Source organism: Oncorhynchus nerka, linkage group LG24 (assembly GCF_034236695.1).
Source record: "Oncorhynchus nerka isolate Pitt River linkage group LG24, Oner_Uvic_2.0, whole genome shotgun sequence".
Lineage (NCBI taxonomy): Eukaryota > Metazoa > Chordata > Actinopteri > Salmoniformes > Salmonidae > Oncorhynchus > Oncorhynchus nerka.
In genome coordinates, this window is record NC_088419.1 from 56,530,969 (window position 1) to 56,551,064 (window position 20,096).

The 20,096-nt window shown below is 42.5% G+C and overlaps 1 protein-coding gene across 2 annotated transcripts; it reads left to right on the forward strand.

Moving 5' to 3' along the window:
• Window positions 1-51: 51 nt before the first annotated feature.
• On the forward strand, window positions 52-17,711 carry LOC115108249 (ran-binding protein 3-like). Of its 2 annotated transcripts, XM_029632375.2 has the most exons (17): window positions 52-102; window positions 8,612-8,667; window positions 8,825-8,861; window positions 8,972-9,058; window positions 9,150-9,224; window positions 9,369-9,434; window positions 9,634-9,729; window positions 9,927-10,036; window positions 10,236-10,337; window positions 10,822-10,907; window positions 11,034-11,109; window positions 11,248-11,344; window positions 11,510-11,634; window positions 11,848-11,968; window positions 12,086-12,228; window positions 12,960-13,146; window positions 17,581-17,711. In XM_029632375.2, the coding sequence occupies exons 1-17, from the start codon at window positions 81-83 to the stop codon at window positions 17,619-17,621; spliced, it is 1,527 nt and encodes a 508-aa protein (XP_029488235.1). In that variant the 5' UTR covers window positions 52-80; the 3' UTR covers window positions 17,622-17,711. The 2 variants fall into 2 exon arrangements, with proteins under 2 accessions (XP_029488235.1, XP_029488236.1); XM_029632376.2 differs by lacking the exon at window positions 10,236-10,337.
• Window positions 17,712-20,096: the final 2,385 nt, after the last annotated feature.

Below are 20,096 nucleotides of genomic sequence, written 5' to 3' on the forward strand. Positions count from 1 at the left end.
TAGTGTTGGTAACATTTTGTTAGCCCAGCCATACACGCATGTCTACCGCGGAGTATTGTGGGTGTCAGTGAGGAAGTAAAATGGCGGACCTGGCAAACGAAGGTAAGGAACTGCTCGTTGGGAAAGATAAACAAATCTAATGAATCACCACAGTGAGTGCATGTAGTTCAGACAGCGACGGGACTGTCAGCAGATGTGCAGGGAATGCTCCGTTTTGCCAGCAACTCGATGTGGTGGCAGCGGTTTGACTAAACGGCATACGTTAAGAGTCCCGGCCTTTGCTATATTTGACGTGGGGGAGGAGTGGAGGCGGCTGGCCGACGGTGTGGCACAACCGGGGGAGGGGCAGTTGTCAAGACGTGAAAATATCTGTAGCGAGCGAACTATACCTTCCGATTAAACTGCATTTTTGTAAATCTATGTGTGTTCCAATTTTAGAAATCAAGCACATGGAAGCACAAACAATAGACATGTAGGGCTCTGTGTCTGGGTCACATGGGAAATATACCGGGTGGAATTTTATCGAATAGCCTTTTTAAACCTCCCACTATCCCCATGTAGCTATCTACAGTACGCCGTCTATGGTCAACGCCTAAATTAGGTAGTCATCGTTAAAACACAGTTAACATGTCCCACACAGCTTGGCTATATATTTTTTTTCATGGCCGTACTGTTTTCAGACAACTGGTTATTGTCATTGCTCCATGTTACAGGTGTCTATCCCATTGAGGTACAGCCTACAATGTTGCGAGTTCAATGCATAGCTATACTGTACCAGAAACCTAGATAGCCTAGTTGCGTAACAGGGTTTGCAAAGTACTTAGCTAAATGCATTTGAATGAATTACTTTTATACAGTTTCAAATCAACCCAATTTTATATACGTATAATGATGCCAATACAGAAAGATATTGAATACTGAACAGTAGCTATCACGGAAATGTGCCATCTACTGAGCTGTACATAGAGCTAAGGCACAGCTGCTCGAAAGTTCAAACCTTCAACTGGCTCTTTACTCTGGACTTCTTTTTCTGATTTCACCTCCAAAAATAACAATGGCTTGCTGAGATATCTTTTCTTCAGTGTATGCTGATTCATTCAAATGTGTGAGATTTAATGAAAATTTGAAGTCGTGCAGCTATCCCAAAAGTAAGAGGCTTAGAGGTTATGTGAAAAGAAGACTAATGAGATTAATGCCTGTAGACACTTTATTTTTTTTCCCAGAATGTCACTGTAGAGGGGTCTGGAGTTAGTCTATTTGGCAGCTGCTCCATTGAAAGACACTAGAACCCCAATTTCATTTCAACGTAAAACCCCTCTAGCTTCTCTTCTGTGTCCTGGATTCCTTTCTCATTTTGTCCGGTGTTACTTACGATGCGTGAGGTCATAGGAGACATGCCTGCCTATCACACATCATTAATTTCCACCAGTTTCCAATTTCAATCGAATGACAAGAGGAATCAGTTGTTTTGGTCTTGACAATTTGTTCCCCATTACTGAAACACTTCTGATTTTCCTTCTGTTAGCAGGAATAATATTAGATGTTCAGTTTGTGATAGTTAGAGACAGAGGTAGGGATCAGAATTGACAGCATGGATGAGGACAAAGGTGAGGGGAGATGGGTGAGGGGGATCTATGCTGAGAAGGTAAGGGACCCAGAAACAACCAGTTTGCACTCAATCTACCTTTAATGAGACAATGTTTTGGTACGAGGTGGATCCCTGGTTGCAAAATTGTGGGCTTTTATTTAGTCCACCACCTGAGTTCTGGTGATGTAATAAGCAAACGTCACCTCACTTATTTTTAGGCAAGCTACTCTCTCATGATAAAGAACTAAGGCTATAGGCTACATGAAGTAGATTGAGTTGCATTGTAGCCTTTACTTTAACTTAACAGACATTCCTCTGTCAATATCAAGAGACTGAAAGAACTAGCCAAGTCAGAAAGGCTATAGACTGCATTTCAAACAAGTATAGACTAGTGTGTAGGCTATATCGAGTGTAACTCGGCATTGTTTCAAATTTAGATTAAATTAAGGAAGTGCAGTCTTTGATCCACTTCCTTAATTTGATAGTCTAAGTGCCATAGAGCTTATTTTGTGACAAGGCAAATCCATTTATTTTCCTTTAGGTTTTTATAAAAAGAGAGAATGTTTCATTGCTGTATCACAGAGAATAGCAGTGGTGTGGTTGGAGGCATCAGTAAAACACTATTTATGCAGAAGTCAAATACTTTTTAGTGTGAATCCACCATCTCTGGCAAGCATTTATGCATGTCTTTCACACCTCGAGGGCACATGAGCAATGCTAAGTCCTCACAAAGCCTTGTGCCTCAGCTGGGGATGACTGACCACATAAACCTTCAAGCTACTAGGTCTATATATTGAGAAGCTATATTTTATATCTGCTTTTACTGTTCAGTGTCAGTGGCTAGCACATTTGCCTGCCCAGCCTTCTAAAACAGGTCATGTCTTTGCCGCCCTTTCTTTCTGAAATGTTCTCCTCTCATGGCCATATCACCTTCACCATAGCTCCTTTTTAGTTTTGTTGCTATATATTTATTGCCTGATTTATTGGGTCAACCCCAGTGTAGTTTCATCATGTTGACCCAGATCCCTAAAAATGCGAAGCACCCGTAGGCGGTCAAATTATATAAAGTCATACACACATCCTCGCAATCAGATCCCATCCACGTGGCTTACCCTAAAAATAGTCAAGGGCAAATTTTAGCAGCAGTGAGTCATTCTAGGGTTGATATCATCCTTCAAATCCATCTGCTGGGGCTGGCAGTCCTCCACTCATCCTACCCTATCACAACTAGCACGTCTCCCTCAGCTGTGGCAGGTAGCAGGCTATTCCAGCTGGACTGGGGTTAGTGGCTAGAGCCTCTTATTCAGGGAAGTCTCATGACTAGAGAGTTCAAGTTATAGCCTGGGGAGAAGATTTACTTGGTCCTGGCTGGGGTACTATTAAAGCTGAGTGGGTACTGACAGTGACAGGGGACTATTTACACTGACTGGGATGCCTGAGCCCTGAGGTTAGTGGTGTTCTGGGGGAGATGAAGCAAGTGCACATTTCAACAAAACCTGTTACTTTTTCGCCTTAGCCTAACCTGCGGGTCTTTGTCAGCTCTGTAGAATTTAATTTAGGCTTGGGTGGTATTCATATTGTCATACCTTCATACCGATGTTGTGCCATACTGGGATATTCGGTAATACCGGCACTGTTTTCAAACCCCACTGATACTCTGTAATCTGAAGGTTAGCAATGCTAACAAGTACATGTAAAATCCCATAGAGAATGCTGTCTAAATGCTGAAGAGCGCATTGCGAACAGTTTCTGACCTAAACTATACAAGTATTAGCAAACCAAATGCACAACTGCAGAGCATTCATCACATTTTAGACAGTTAACTCAATAGTTAATAGTTATAAGTTATCTAACTGGCAAACATTTAGTTGTGAATTGCATACTGTAATTACACTACATGACCAAAAGTATGTGGACACCCGTTCGTTGAACATTTCATTCCAAAATCATGGGCATTAATATGGAGTTGGTCATCCCTTTTGCTTCTATAACAGCCTTCACTCTTCTGGGAAGGCTTCCGTTCAGCCACAAGCATTAGTGAGGTCGGGCACTGATGCTGGGTGTTTAGGCCTGGCTCGCAATCAGCGTTCTAATTTATCCCAAAGGTGTTCGATGGGGTCAAGTTCTCCACACCGATCTCAACAAACCTGTATGGACCTCGCTTTGTGAACGGGGGGCATTGTCATGCTTTGTTGCCACAAAGTTGGAAGCACAGATTTGTTTACAATGTTCTATGCTGTAGTGTTAAGATCTCTCTTCCCTAGAAATAGCCCGATCCATGAACCATGAGAAACAGCCCTGATCCATTATTCAATTTTTCTTTATTTTTACTATGAAATAACACATATGGAATCATGTAGTAACCAAAAAAGTGTTAAACAAATCTAAATATATTTAAGATTCTAAAAAGTAGTCAAACTTTGCCTTGATGACAGCTTTGCACACTCATTTACATTTACATTTAAGTCATTTAGCAGACGCTCTTATCCAGAGCGACTTACAAATTGGTGCATTCACCTTATGACATCCAGTGGAACAGTAGTGCATCTAAATCTTTTAAGGGGGTGAGAGGGATTACTTTATCCTATCCTAGGTATTCCTTAAAGAGGTGGGGTTTCAGGTGTCTCCGGAAGGTGGTGATTGACTCCGCTGTCCTGGCGTCGTGAGGGAGTTTGTTCCACCATTGGGGGGCCAGAGCAGCGAACAGTTTTGACTGGGCTGAGCGGGAACTGTACTTCCTCAGTGGTAGGGAGGCGAGCAGGCCAGAGGTGGATGAACGCAGTGCCCTTGTTTGGGTGTAGGGCCTGATCAGAGCCTGGAGGTACTGAGGTGCCGTTCCCTCTCACAGCTCCGTAGGCAAGCACCATGGTCTTGTAGCGGATGCGAGCTTCAACTGGAAGCCAGTGGAGAGAGCGGAGGAGCGGGGTGACGTGAGAGAACTTGGGAAGGTTGAACACCAGACGGGCTGCGGCGTTCTGGATGAGTTGTAGGGGTTTAATGGCACAGGCAGGGAGCCCAGCCAACAGCGAGTTGCAGTAATCCAGACGGGAGATGACAAGTGCCTGGATTAGGACCTGCGCCGCTTCCTGTGTGAGGCAGGGTCGTACTCTGCGGATGTTGTAGAGCATGAACCTACAGGAACGGGCCACCGCCTTGATGTTAGTTGAGAACGACAGGGTGTTGTCCAGGATCACGCCAAGGTTCTTAGCGCTCTGGGAGGAGGACACAATGGAGTTGTCAACCGTGATGGCGAGATCATGGAACGGGCAGTCCTTCCCCGGGAGGAAGAGCAGCTCCGTCTTGCCGAGGTTCAGCTTGAGGTGGTGATCCGTCATCCACACTGATATGTCTGCCAGACATGCAGAGATGCGAATCGCCACCTGGTCATCAGAAGGGGAAAGGAGAATATTAATTGTGTGTCGTCTGCATAGCAATGATAGGAGAGACCATGTGAGGTTATGACAGAGCCAAGTGACTTGGTGTATAGCGAGAATAGGAGAGGGCCTAGAACAGAGCCCTGGGGACACCAGTGGTGAGAGCACGTGGTGTGGAGACGGATTCTCGCCACGCCACCTGGTAGGAGCGACCTGTCAGGTAGGACGCAATCCAAGCGTGGGCCGCGCCGGAGATGCCCAACTCGGAGAGGGTGGAGAGGAGGATCTGATGGTTCACAGTATCGAAGGCAGCCGATAGGTCTAGAAGGATGAGAGCAGAGGAGAGAGAGTTAGCTTTAGCAGTGCGGAGCGCCTCCGTGATACAGAGAAGAGCAGTCTCAGTTGAATGACTAGTCTTGAAACCTGACTGATATGGATCAAGAAGGTCATTCTGAGAGAGATAGCGGGAGAGCTGGCCAAGGACGGCACGTTCAAGAGTTTTGGAGAGAAAAGAAAGAAGGGATACTGGTCTGTAGTTGTTGACATCGGAGGGATCGAGTGTAGGTTTTTTCAGAAGGGGTGCAACTCTCGCTCTCTTGAAGACGGAAGGGACGTAGCCAGCGGTCAGGGATGAGTTGATGAGCGAGGTGAGGTAAGGGAGAAGGTCTCCGGAAATGGTCTGGAGAAGAGAGGAGGGGATAGGGTCAAGCGGGCAGGTTGTTGGGCGGCCGGCCGTCACAAGACGCGAGATTTCATCTGGAGAGAGAGGGGAGAAAGAGGTCAGAGCACAGGGTAGGGCAGTGTGAGCAGAACCAGCGGTGTCGTTTGACTTAGCAAACGAGGATCGGATGTCGTCGACCTTCTTTTCAAAATGGTTGACGAAGTCATCTGCAGAGAGGGAGGAGGGGGAGGGGAGGAGGATTCAGGAGGGAGGAGAAGGTGGCAAAGAGCTTCCTAGGGTTAGAGGCAGATGCTTGGAATTTAGAGTGGTAGAAAGTGGCTTTAGCAGCAGAGAGAGAAGAGGAAAATGTAGAGAGGAGGGAGTGAAAGGATGCCAGGTCCGCAGAGAGGCGAGTTTTCCTCCATTTCCGCTCGGCTGCCCGGAGCCCTGTTCTGTGAGCTCGCAATGAGTCGTCGAGCCACGGAGCGGGAGGGGAGGACCGAGCCGGCCTGGAGGATAGGGGACATAGAGAGTCAAAGGATGCAGAAAGGGAGGAGAGGAGGGTTGAGGAGGCAGAATCAGGAGATAGGTTGGAGAAGGTTTGAGCAGAGGGAAGAGATGATAGGATGGAAGAGGAGAGAGTAGCGGGGGGGAGAGAGAGCGAAGGTTGGGACGGCGCGATACCATCCGAGTAGGGGCAGTGTGGGAAGTGTTGGATGAGAGCGAGAGGGAAAAGGATACAAGGTAGTGGTCGGAGACTTGGAGGGGAGTTGCAATGAGGTTAGTGGAAGAACAGCATCTAGTAAAGATGAGCTCGAGCGTATTTCCTGCCTTGTGAGTAGGGGGGGAAGGTGAGAGGGTGAGGTCAAAAGAGGAGAGGAGTGGAAAGAAGGAGGCAGAGAGGAATGAGTCAAAGGTAGACGTGGGGAGGTTAAAGTCGCCCAGAACTGTGAGAGGTGAGCCGTCCTCAGGAAAGGAGCTTATCAAGGCATCAAGCTCATTGATGAACTCTCCGAGGGAACCTGGAGGGCGATAAATGATAAGGATGTTAAGCTTGAAAGGGCTGGTAACTGTGACAGCATGGAATTCAAAGGAGGCGATAGACAGATGGGTAAGGGGAGAAAGAGAGAATGACCACTTGGGAGAGATGAGGATCCCGGTGCCACCACCCCGCTGACCAGAAGCTCTCGTGGTGTGCGAGAACACGTGGGCAGACGAAGAGAGAGCAGTAGGAGTAGCAGTGTTGTCTGTGGTGATCCATGTTTCCGTCAGTGCCAAGAAGTCGAGGGACTGGAGGGAGGCATAGGCTGAGATGAACTCTGAATTGTTGGCCGCAGATCGCCAGTTCCAGAGGCTACCGGAGACCTGGAACTCCACGTGGGTCGTGCGCGCTGGGACCACCAGATTAGGGTGGCCGCGGCCACGCGGTGTGGAGCGTTTGTATGGTCTGTGCAGAGAGGAGAGAACAGGGATAGACAGACACATAGTTGACAGGCTACACAAGAGGCTACGCTAATGCAAAGGAGATTGGAATGACAAGTGGACTACACGTCTCGAGTGTTCAGAAAGTTAAGCTTACGTAGCAAGAATCTTATTGACTAAAATGATTAAAATGATACAGTACTGCTGAAGTAGGCTAGCTGGCAGAGGCTGCGTTGTTGACTATGTAGGCTAGCTGGCAGTGGCTGCGTTGTTGACACTACACTAATCAAGTCGTTCCGTTGAGTGTAATAGTTTCTACTGTGCTGCTATTTGGGGCTAGCTGGCTAGCTAGCAGTGTTGATTACGTTACGTTGCGTTAAAAGAACGACAATAGCTGGCTTGCTAACCTAGGAAATCACTCTAGACTACACAAGAACAGCTCAAATAAGTGAAGAGAAACAACAGTCCATTACTTTAAGACATGAAGGTCAGTCAATCCGGAAAACGTCAAAAACCATCAAGCGTTATGATGAAACTGGCTCTCATGAGGACCACAACAGGAACGGAAGACAGAGTTACCTCTGCTGCAGAGGATAAGTTCATTAGAGTTAACAGCTTCAGATTGCAGCCCAAATAAATAATTCACAGAGAACAAGTAACAGACACAACTCATCATCAACTGTTTAGACGATGCTGCATGAATCAGGCCTTCACGGTCGAATTGCTGCAAAGAAACCACTACTAAAGGATGCCAATAAGAAGAAGAAATCTGCTTGTGCCAAGAAACACGAGCAATGGACATTAGACCGGTGGAAATCTGTCCAAATTTGAGATTCTTGATTCCAACTGCCATGTCATTGTGAGACACAGAGTAGGTGACCAGCATGGCTACCACAGCATTCTGCAACGATATGCCATCCCGTCTGGTTTGTGCTTAGTGGGACTCTCATTTGTTTTTCAACAGAAGGTCCAACCACACCTCCAGGCTGTGTAAGGGCTATTTTACCAAGAAGGAGAGTTATGGAGTGCTGCATCAGATTACCTGGCCTCCACAATCACCCGACCTCAACCCAATTGAGATGGTTTGGTATGAGTTGGACCGCAGAGTGAAGGAAAAGCAGCCAACAAGTGCTCAGCATATGTGGGAACTCCTTCAAGACTGTTGGAAAGGCATTCCAGGTGAAGCTGGTTGAGAGAATGCCAAGCATGTGCAAAGCTTTTATCAAGGCAAAGGGTGGCTACTTTGAAGAATCTCAAATATAAAATATATTTAAATTTGTTTAACACTTTTTGTTACTACATGATTCCATGTGTTATTTCATTGTTTTATGTCTTCACTATTCTACAATGTAGAAAATAGTAAAAAATAATATTTAAAAAACCCTTGAATGAGTAGAGTGAGTCCAAACTTTTGACTAGTACTGTATACTTCCTTTAATTTTTTCCCAACTTGTATCGGGGGACCTTCGACTAGATTTTAGATTTTGAGTGGATTTTCCCTTTAAGCTTTTGCCCAAAGATGTGTGAAATTATATCTTCAACAGTGACATCTGATTTCTCTTACAGAGAAGCCTGCCATAGCCCCACCTGTGTTTGTGTTCCAGGAAGATAAAGCACAGAAGGTGAGACACTCTTGTCACACCTCTGCTGAAAATTGAAACAGTGTGACTGCACACTGTGTGTCAGACTTGACTTCACACTGGCTGGATAATTCACTCCGTTTCCTGTGTCTGACTGTTTCTTCCTCCCCTCTTTCTATTTCTGTCATACCCATAACAGAGATCAGCAGAAGGGTCCAGTGCTGAGGATGGAGAAGGTAAGGATGAGGAAGATAATCTAGCAGGTTATGGTTAAAATTGACACGTCTATCTTATATTACTGTATTGTAGTTACTTTGCTAATCTTTGCTGATTCTATCTTCTCCAGACTCTGATAAAGATGAGAGTAGTTACTGTCCCCCGGCCAAGAGAGAAAGAACATCATCACTAACACAGTTCCCACCCGCACATTCAGGTAATTGTACGTTTTGTTGAATTAAAATAGTGTTTTGTTAGTGTGTCGAGAAAGGGTCTGTACTCATGTTATTTGTCATTGTCTCTTGCAGTTTCTAAGAACAATGTGTTCATGCCATCCAGTTTCTGTCAGTCCCCGTCAGGAAATAATTCAGATTCAGAACCTGGTGAGTTCATGAATAGTTGTCTTAAGATCTCCTTTTCAATTTACTTGCTATTTGCATGATATAAGGAGAACGACCCTTGAAGAATCAGGCCTAACTTCCATCTCATATTCCCTCTCTTTCTCCATCTTTCTCTGGTGTCAACAGAGGAGAAGACTGTTGGGTTTCGCTTGAAGCCTCCCACCCTGATCCATGGACAGGCTCCTCGTACAGGTGGCTGTTTTCTCCTGTCAATTTCAGAGAGGCTTTATTGTCCATTGAGTGAAATGTGTTTCGGGGGTTTCAGCACACAGGCTCAGTCACAAAAGCAATGTACAAAACATCACAATAATTTGGAAAGAAGATGGCCCTTGTTGGTCTGGCACTGGTCTGTCCAGAGCGTTATATTTAGGCCAAGTATAATGTGTTGCAGGTGTCCCGAGCCAGAAGCCCAAGGAGCAGCAGCGCAGCGTACTACGACCCGCAGTACTGCAGGCCCCTCCACCTAGCAAATCACTAACCCTGACCGGTAAGTACACTGAGGAAAGCTTAACCTCAAAGTCTTCAGATACTCTCAGACAAACAGCTCTGCTACTTCGTTCTGCGTTGGCCATTCTCCTCCAGCTTTCTTTCATCTCAATGTGCTTGGACAAAACATCTGTTGAAGTGGAGAGAAATCTAGCCATTTCTGGAATTTCCCCGACTCTCCTCTTGTGGTGCTCATAGGTTTGAACAGTGGTACGAATGGAGTGAACAGATCGTCCGAGGGTCTGCCAGTCACCCAGAACAACACAGAGAACTGTGATGGCTCCACAGACAATATGGCCAAGTCACAGGTAAGCGGAGAGGTCAAAGGGTGCCACGCTAGCTAAATGTTTCCTGATTGGAAGGGCTCCACAGTGGCCTATAATAACCTATATAGTTATCAAGCTTCTAACAACAACAAAGAACACAACAGGACACAAGGAAGGTTTTATTCTTGGACATTCAGCATGGAATTTCCATGAATGTGTCTCGCTGCTCTCATCTTTCAAGGAGAAGAAAAGCGAGAGCGGTGAGAGCAGGAATGGAGAGAGAACAGATCCTCCTGTGGAATCCACATTTGTATTTGGTCAGAATGTCAGAGACAGAGCCAAGGTGACTTGAATAGTTAACTAAAGTGCATGTCATATGGAATACATTTGAAAGATGCTCTGGGCTTTGCCTCATACATAACACCCCATTGAGGTGTGGGTAAATCAAATTATAAACTGGGTAGTTCTGGCCCTGAATGCTGATTTTGCTGACAGCCGTGGTATATCAGACCTTATACCATGGGTATGACAAAACATGTATTTTTACTGCTCTAATTACGTTGGTAAACCGTTTATAATAGCAATAAGGCACCTTGGGGGTTTGTGGCATATGGTCAATATAAGGGCTGTATTCAGGCACTCCACGTTGCGTCGCACATAAGAACAGCCCTTAGCTGTGGTATATTGGTCGTAAACCACACTTCCTCTGGCCTTATTGCTTAAATATAGCAGCCTCTTGTGGCCTTGCATGCTTTATTACGTGAGTTTTATGTTCTTTTTGTTATTATTTGTCTGATCTTTACCTTTTTTTCCCCCCATTCGTCTAGGTTGAGGGAAGCAGTGAAAAGAAAGTCTCTCTGTCAGCAGAATCAGGGGAAACCAATTATTTCCTACAGTACAGAAGCACTCCTGGGTTAGTCTCTCCATGGATTCTGGCTCCAATGGATATGATCAGTTATCAATTTTATTAGGTTAATACTTTCACAATGTTGTAATCTTATTAATATTACATTCTATCCGCTGTATGTTTTCCACCCAGCTTACAGAAGGCTGAGAACAACACTGACGACGGGGCTAAGTTTGTGTTTGGACAGAACATGTCGGATCGTGTCCTGGTGAGATGTTTTTTGTGTGAGGCTAATCTACTCATCTGTTATCTCTTGTTGTTTTTCTATCATTTGTTCCCCTGACAACTAAAGACAGGATCCACAAATGTGTGTTAAAGCATGTTGTATTACATTCTTGTTTTGCAGAGTCCGCTGAAATGTGAGCAGGCAGCAGAGAGCAGCAGAGATCCCCCTGCCACCCCGCCATGTGAGCCACCCTCACTGGTCAGCAGCCCAGACAAAGGTGGGCAGAGAAAATAACATGCTGCATATTAAAAAATATGTAATTCATGTTACTAAGCCCATATAATAATGGCAATCCAAGAAAAGAGAGAGGCTTATTTTCAGGTGTCCAAATTGTCCTAGTTTTGCTGTTCATTTTCAAATGGGTTTGTTGTTCTCTTTGCAGATACCAATGTGACAGAGTCTTTGGAGGAGTCGGCAGCGGCCTACACCAAAGCCACAGCCAAGAAGTGCTTGTTAGAGAAGGTAGAGGTCAGAACTGGAGAGGAGTCGGAGAGTAATGTACTACAGGTATGCACAAGCTCCAGTTGTTTGTTGTTCAATGTTAGTGTATTTATAGTAACATTCAATTTACTTCACCAGGACATTTAGCAATTGTTGATGTAAGGTTACCCACAGTAGTTTTGTGTTTACATGTCACCTTCGACAGGGTTGGAAATAGGCTGATATATCGTCCATGATCACTCATCTGACAATGGAATGTTTTTTTTCTTTCTTTCTCAGGTCCAATGCAAGTTGTTTGTGTTTGACAAAGCATCCCAGTCTTGGGTGGAGAGAGGCAGAGGACTACTGAGGCTTAATGATATGGCCTCCACAGAGGAGGGATCGTTACAGTCCAGGCTAGGTACAGTCATTGCAGTGGCATAACACTTGAATCAAATCATGTCCAAACGCAACTCCCGTTTGAATGTATTACATTGGTTATTATATGCATTGTGTTTGTGCTGTTCTGGCCCTGTAGTGATGAGGACCCAGGGCAGTTTGCGTCTGATCCTCAACACCAAGCTGTGGCCCCAAATGCAGACGGACAAGGCCAGCGAGAAGAGCGTCCGCATCACAGCCATGGACACTGAGGACCAGGGGGTCAAGGTCTTCCTCATATCGGTACGAGTAAGACCACATGACTTATTACATAGTAATTACTTAGGATGCGCACGGTTATTGAAATACCCCGATATGTCAACGGACGTTAGTGTGCGATTATTTGAGTGTTACTCTTAGGAGAAAAAAATTATAGACCTATTTCAACAATGAAAAGGCTTTTGTCTCAATAAATGTATCCATTTGACATTTTTATCTACAAGGATAGACCATGACATTTGAAATTCCTTTGAATGTTGTTTTTTGAACGGTACTTTGAGCTACTGCTGCGCATTTATTCCTCCAGGCTGCCCTGACATAGGTATGCTATTTTCCTCACTTCAAATAGCTATTACAGGTGCTTGCCTAATAGAGTTTCCACAAGATCTGACATAGATCAATGCAAAACACTAACCAGAACCTTTTTTGTAACAGAATCATTTCTATCATGGTGAAAATTATTCTTATCTCTGTTGCTGCAAGCCAAACTTTTGGAGAAAAGCAGATATCCGCTGTTTACTTCTGCCATGTGCATTTGCATCATTCAGAAAGGTCCAAGATATTGAAAAATATTTTTCTTTGAATTTCTGAATTCCCGGATATCGAACAAAATGTCATATTATTTGAATAGTCAAATATTTTGCCCATCCCTAGTAATTACACTATAATTACATGGTAATAGATGAGTTGAGTATATCTGACACTGCCAGGACATTCTGTATAGTACTGATGTGTTAGTTATGTGTCTGTTCCAGGCAAGCTCTAAGGACACGGGTCAGCTGTACGCAGCGCTGCATCACCGTATCCTGGCACTTCGGAGCCGCTCAGAACAGGAGCCAGAGCCCCGGGTCCCCATTCCAGACGGCCACATCCCTCACCCCCAGTCTAACGAGGAGGATAGTGATGAGGACGAATCGCTCACACCCACTGCCAACATCGCAGGTAAACCATAGAACCCTTTTAGTCTAACTGTTACCCTAACTGATCTAATCACCCCAAACGGATCTGAAGACCTCTATGGTGAAAATTCTTACACAGGGACACTCAAAGTCAATCTTAAATGAATCATTGTTTGTCAGCGCGCTGGAGAGGTTCCAACAAACTTGAACGCCTGTCAGGAGCTCTAACGGGGCAGTCCCGTTAGTTCCCTTACAAACTTATATTTGCACGATTTAGCTTATTCATCATTCATAATTAATGTTTGCTTAAGTCATGTGATGACCAATACTGGGTCATGCATTTGACAGTCCAATACCTCTCGAGGCTTCTTCCCTCTAAGCTGAGACCTTGAAACTGAGATATCCCTTTCTCTAAACAATGTTCAAAATCAAATCACATGTTATTTGTCACATGCGCCAAATACAACAGACCTTACAGTGAAATGCTTACTTACAAGCCCTTAACCAACAATGCAGTTTTAAGAAAAATAAGTTAAGTATTTACTAAAATAAACTGAAGTAAAAAAAAAAGACAAGAAAATAGAAAAATAACAAATGATTAAAGAGCAACAATAAAATAACTGTAACGAGGCATGTACAGGGGCTACTGGGACAGAGTCTATGTGCGGGGGCACAGGTTAGTCGAGTTAATTGAGGTAACATGTACATGTAGGTAAAGTGACTGCATAGATAATAAACACAGCGTAGCAGCAGTGTAAAAATGCGGGGTGAGGGGGGAGGTCAATGCAAATAGTCTGGGTAGCCATTTTGAATAGCTGTTCAGGAGTCTTATGGCTTCGGGGTAGAAGCTGTTAAGAACCCTTTTGGACCAAGACTTGGCGCTCCGGTACCACTTGCCGTGCGGTAGCACAGAGAGCAGTCTATGACTAGGGTGGATGGGTGGATTTACTTTGGGCACGCTTGTCATCCAGATGTCAAAATACTGCCCCCTAGACCAAAGAGGTTAATATTTATTTCAAATTTCTGTTGGATATTCACTTTCTGCTTCACACTTATTAAATATCTATTATTTTAAGATTCATATGTAATGTGACGAATTTATAAAATACATCGGCCAATTCAGAAACCGTTATTATAACTGGGCTAGCACTGCCTATCAGTCCACTGTCATTGGCATGTTCTATCCATAAGGTTTCTGGCACCTGAGACAAAATAGATTGGGAGACAGTCTCAGACCCCCACTCCTCCTGGGGGAGTGGTTCAATTTGCCTTATTACTCATTGGTTTAACCTCTCTGGGTTATGTGGTAGCGTCCCACCTGGCCAAAAGCCAGGGAAAACGCAGAGCGCCAAATTCAAATAAATGACTATAAAAATCTAACTTTCATTAAATCACACATGTAAGATACCACATTAAAGCTACACTTGTTATTAATTCAGCCAACATGTCAGATTTCAAAAAGGCTTTTCGGCGAAAGCAAACGATGCTATTATCTGAGGATATCACCTCAGTAAACAAAAGAGAGAAAGCATATTTCAACCCTGCATGCGCGACACAAAACGCAGAAATAAAAAATATAATTCATGCCTTACCTTTGACGAGCTTCTTTTGTTGGCACTCCAATATGTCCCATAAACATCACAAATGGTCCTTTGTTCGATTAATTCCGTCAATATATATCCAAAATGTCAATTTATTTGGCGCATTTGATCCAGAAAAACACAGGTTCCAACTCAAAAGTTACCTGTAAACTTTGCCAAAACATTTCAAACTACTTTTGTAACACAACTTTAGATATTTTTTTTACGTAAATAATCGATCAAATTGAAGACTGGAGGATCTGTGTTCAATACAGGAAGGAAACAAACTGAAGCATGTTTTCTGGTCACACGCCTCTATCTAGCAGTACACTTCATTACACAAAGGAATAACCTCAACCAATTTCTAAAGACTGTTGACATCCAGTGGAAGCGATAGGAACTGCAAGAAGGTCCCTTAGAAATCTGGATTCCCAATGAAAACCCATTGAAAAGAGTAACTTTTTTTTTTTTTAATTAAAAATCTGAATGGTTTGTCCTCGGGGTTTCGCCTGCTAAATAAGTTTAGTTATACTCACAGACATGATCCAAACAGTTTTAGAAACTTCAGAGTGTTTTCTATCCAAATCTACGAATAATATGCATATCTTATCTTCTGGAGATGAGTAGCAGGCAGTTGAATTTGGGCATGCATTTCATCCAGACGTGAAAATACTGTCCCCTGTCACCAAGAAGTTAATATCTCATTGTTTTGGATATCAATGAAAACTCCAAGGAGTTCAATAAATTGTTTAGTTAACAGAAAATCATGTTCAACTTAATTGGTTCTATTTATAGTTTTTTTTGTTAGGGGTAAGTCAAGTCCCGTACAATACTTTAACCTTATCATACCTCAAATGATCCATAAAGGGACCACTCTGAACATTTCGCAAAATACTTTTTTTACAACACTTGTGTGGGTGTGCAAGTTATATATATATATATATTTTTTTCTATTGTTACTTCATCAGCTCTAGTAACCCATTAGACAATATTATGTTACTTTATCTCTAATAACCCATTATACATTTGTGTTACATCACAAGATCCTCCTCTACACTAGTGTTCTATTCATACAGGGGTTTAAATATTCACTAGTGTTCTATTTAACAGCTTATTCAGGAATAATACTCTCTTCTTTCATATCTCCACACACATAATAATGTTATACCATCAAACTCCACGGATGGGTCATGTTATCCTCATGTAATCTAAAGTCATGTTATCCTCAGAGACATGTCTCATTAGTAACAAGGATAACATGTTATCTTCGTTACTAATGAGACATGTTATTATGTTATCCTCCTCACTACTGCGACATGTTACCTATGAGATGTGAGACATGTTATCCTCTACCTGTAGATCCAACAGCGGTGGTGGACAGAACCCTAGATAATGTTACAGATCAAAAAACTCAGCTCACAGAACTGGTTGGGGCATTCATTCACCTCTTTCACACATGAGCTAGTCCCCTGACCGCTCTCATTCACTCAATAATTTATAGCTATATTTCAATCTCAATCTTGTTATGCAAATTTCCGTCAGCTTGATATCCACATTTCAATCTTATAATCCTTATTCCAATCTTAATAGTAATAATTTAAGTCCATGTATTATCCAAATTTCAATCAGCCAATTTTCAATCAGCTTAATATGTCATATCTCAGAATCACACTTTCACATCCATATTCACTTACTACTGTTCCCAAACATACCCCATGTGCATCTTCAAAGATTCTCTTGTCGTTACTTGCTATGCACCATATGTATCTTCAATGGTTATCTTGTCGCTACTTGCTATACATCTAAATAACACCCCGTATTCAATAATACCTTGTTATTTCGTAGTGGCGGTAAGACGTTTCTTATAAATGCCTACAGACAGCTGTCAGCGAGCCATTCCATGATATTGTTACGCCCTTTTTATGGGTTTCTCGCCTTGATTTTATTCAGTTTTTTCCCCTCACTTTTATACATATTAAATTTAAATTGACTTAATGAAATCAGTTGCTATCCCTCAATTGTTAGCCGATGTGTCTCCTCCTGGGCAGTTCACAGTAAGGGTCTGGTCTGGGTGGGTCTCGTCATCTTTAGGTCAGACGGCAATTTCCCTCACGCTTCATAAAATGCGCCACCGATTTCCTTGCAGACCCCCCACTGGAAAGTGAGGCTTCTTCTCTCCAAGCTGAGCCCATGAAATTGAGATATCCCTTTCTCTAAACAAGTTTCTGGGCATACTGCCAAATTCTTTCAATCAGTCACTTGCATGAACACAGATTGGTTTATAGAAAAGCACAAACAAAACTATTTTCACCACACCTCTTACTGTGATTTATTCAAAAAGTGAATTTATGTTATCTGGACAAAGTGATAGTCCAAAAGTGTAATTTGGTGTTCCAAGGAAGTGATCTGGGAGACCCCTATCAATGGTTTATAGAAAAGCACAAACAAAACCATTTCCACCACACCCCTTCCTGTGATTTATTCAAAAAAAGTGAATTGATGATATCTGGACAAAATTATAGTCCAAAAGTGTTATTTGTTGTTCCAAGGAAGTGATCTGGGAGACCCCTATCAATGGTCCATAAAAGTAATCTCGTGGTTAAAAAATGTCACCTGGACATGCCCCCTAACTGTCAAACAAACATATTTGAAAGTCCAAGTAAGTGATCTTGGACACCCCCACTGATGTGCCAAAGAAGTTATCTGGGGGTCCAAGGAAGTTATCTGGGCATCTTTGAATGAGACTTTTTTTACTTTTGTACTTTTTCGTTGGATGTTGTCAATTGTCTTGTATTTTGTCTTATTTTATTCAAGCTACATCTGGCCCATTCAAAAAGTCCAAGAATGTAATTTAACCAATGGCAACCACTCACCAGGCCTGTCTCTCCTCTCCCCAGAGGGTCCAGAGGTCCAGGCCAGCGGGAGTGGGTCCTCATAGCGCCTGCCCCCCTCCACACGCTGCAGTCAGGACCCCTACAGGCACCTCAGTCCAGCATTTCCCCAATGGTCAGAGGTCACAGTGGAATACGAGGAAGGATCCTATGCAGGTGCTACTAACTTAACTCTGTGCAGTTCAGTCTCTCTGCATTCACAGTATATCCAGGATGGATGGTCTTTTTGTTTGTTTTTTTATTTTAGTTTTTTTAACCTATAGAACTGAAAAATATATATTTTTTGGAGTTTGTGAATTGTCGCTCATCATATTGATGAGCGAGACGTTGCAAGACGGAATGAGAAAGCAGTTTTCTTCTCTCGCCGATGTAAGTACATTCTAAAGAGCTTGCCGTTAAAAGTGGGACCTCTTTATCCACCTTGCAAGAAAACAGACCTCAGGCACTTCAAATCCAGTGGGGCTTGTATTTTGTTCAGAGAGGTAAAGATCTAGTTGCCTAGCAAATAATTGTTTATAAAGTCTTCTTTTTATTTCACTGAGTTGTGTCTGAACTCTCCAAGTTTTATTTTCTATTTTAAGTCCGTCGATACCGCCTTTGGCCACTTAGTTTTTTAGTCTGTAGTCAACATTAGAAATTATTTTTGACCACAAATCATTTGAAATAGAAGCCCTTGTGCAAACACCTGCTTTGACGTAAATTATTTAAAGAATTCCATTTAATAATGGAGTTGACCTGTGTTCATTATTATGATGATTATTATTATTGATAGTTGATATATCGACTTTGATTTTGAAGTTCATTCGAAAATGAACCCATTTTGCAAATAAGCTAGTTGGATTTGATAGTTTTACAGCAGGTTTTTTTCCACGACCCCAACATTTTCCCTAAATATAGATGGTAGATGTGTTTGTTTCAAAAAGATAAAACATTTTTAGATGGATCTGAAAAGATATAATCTTCCCAAATATATATTGAATAAACACATTTTATTAGTTGTTTACAATTGTTTATTTAGTTTGCTTTAAATAAGTTACACAGACATTGTTTATAACAACCTTGATCATTGCGAACATATTTTTCCTATGTTTTTTCACACCATGAGAAAGGTCAATATAATAACTTCTAGGTTTGGGTGTTGGCAGTTGGATTCTCCGAACATGTCGTTATTTGCATCTATCCTAAATGGGTTTGACCTCAAAACCCTACAAAATGCACATATACTCTCAGAACAACTAATGCTGCCATTTTAATTCAAAGAGCTATAGGCATTGGAACAGGTGGTTCTACACGCACATGATTGGAAGACTACAAGTACATTGTTTCTCACCAATCGTCTGGTGCTGAGCCCTCTTTAGTCCACTGTTAATCGGTGGCTTTGGTTTGGTGTATTTAAAACGGATCCCCTATGAGAATAGATGACTGCAGTTATATTTCCTTCAGTGAAGTGTTTCTCCTCTTGTTTTAAGCCTTTCTTCTTCATATCAGTGGAATTAGTCATATCTCGAAACTGTTGTATTATAGTGTGATCCTTTTTCATGTACTACAAGCCTTTCATGTGAAAATATGTATTTTTAACACAAAAAAAGCACACTAAGAAAACTGGGGGAAAAAACAAAAAAACAGGCAAGTAGAAATGTTTGTGGTTAAAATGTATATATCCCGTAATGTATATTATTGAGCAGCCTTTAAGTGTAAAAAAAGAAAAGAAAAAAGGATGCCCCTCCTTATTTTGCACTCTTCTTCACCGTTGTCTGTAGAAACCTCACCATGTAGTGTGCTCTGTACGTTTGTGTTCTCTCCATTCTTCACATTCTGCTTATGTAGCAACAAACATAGGACTATTCCTCCGGACATGGGGCTCAGACATGAATGTATGGCACCTTGGGTCTGAATAAAGAGCCAGGGGCCGACGTTCTTCAGCACTTTTCCTTCTCTGTTATATTTCTCCCATCAATATGAATTTTTAAATGTTCGTAAATGCAAATGAACTTGGACTGTCCATTAATAAAATGGCAAAAGGTGGTCAATGATGAAGTGTTGAATGTTGTTTACATTGGGGTTGTTGATGGTTATTTGCTGGGGAGTGACTGTAAGACAGAAACACTTTTGTTCATGTTATATTTTTTGTTGCTGTATTGTTTGTCATGTCTGCTATTGTCCCTCAAAATGTCTACCTGTTTTCTGTTTGAAGTTAGGTGTAGTTCCATAACCTGGTGCTATTTTGTTACCGTTCCTATCACTATACAAGTCAATGTTGATATTCCGTTAGAATTATATCAAAACAGAACATCTTTGAATGGAAGGCAAGTGGTGAAGATGTTCTGAAACTTTAGTTGACATGACAAGTCCTTGACGCTATTGTACAAGAGCACCTGTCCCATACTCTATCTGTGACTGGAATATGTTTTCATAATAATGTCATCTGCATTGGCTTCTAGACATGTCATTCATTACAATACATTTGCTGACCGTTCACAGTAGTGGCATTGCTGCCTATTTTGATTAGTCCAATACAACGG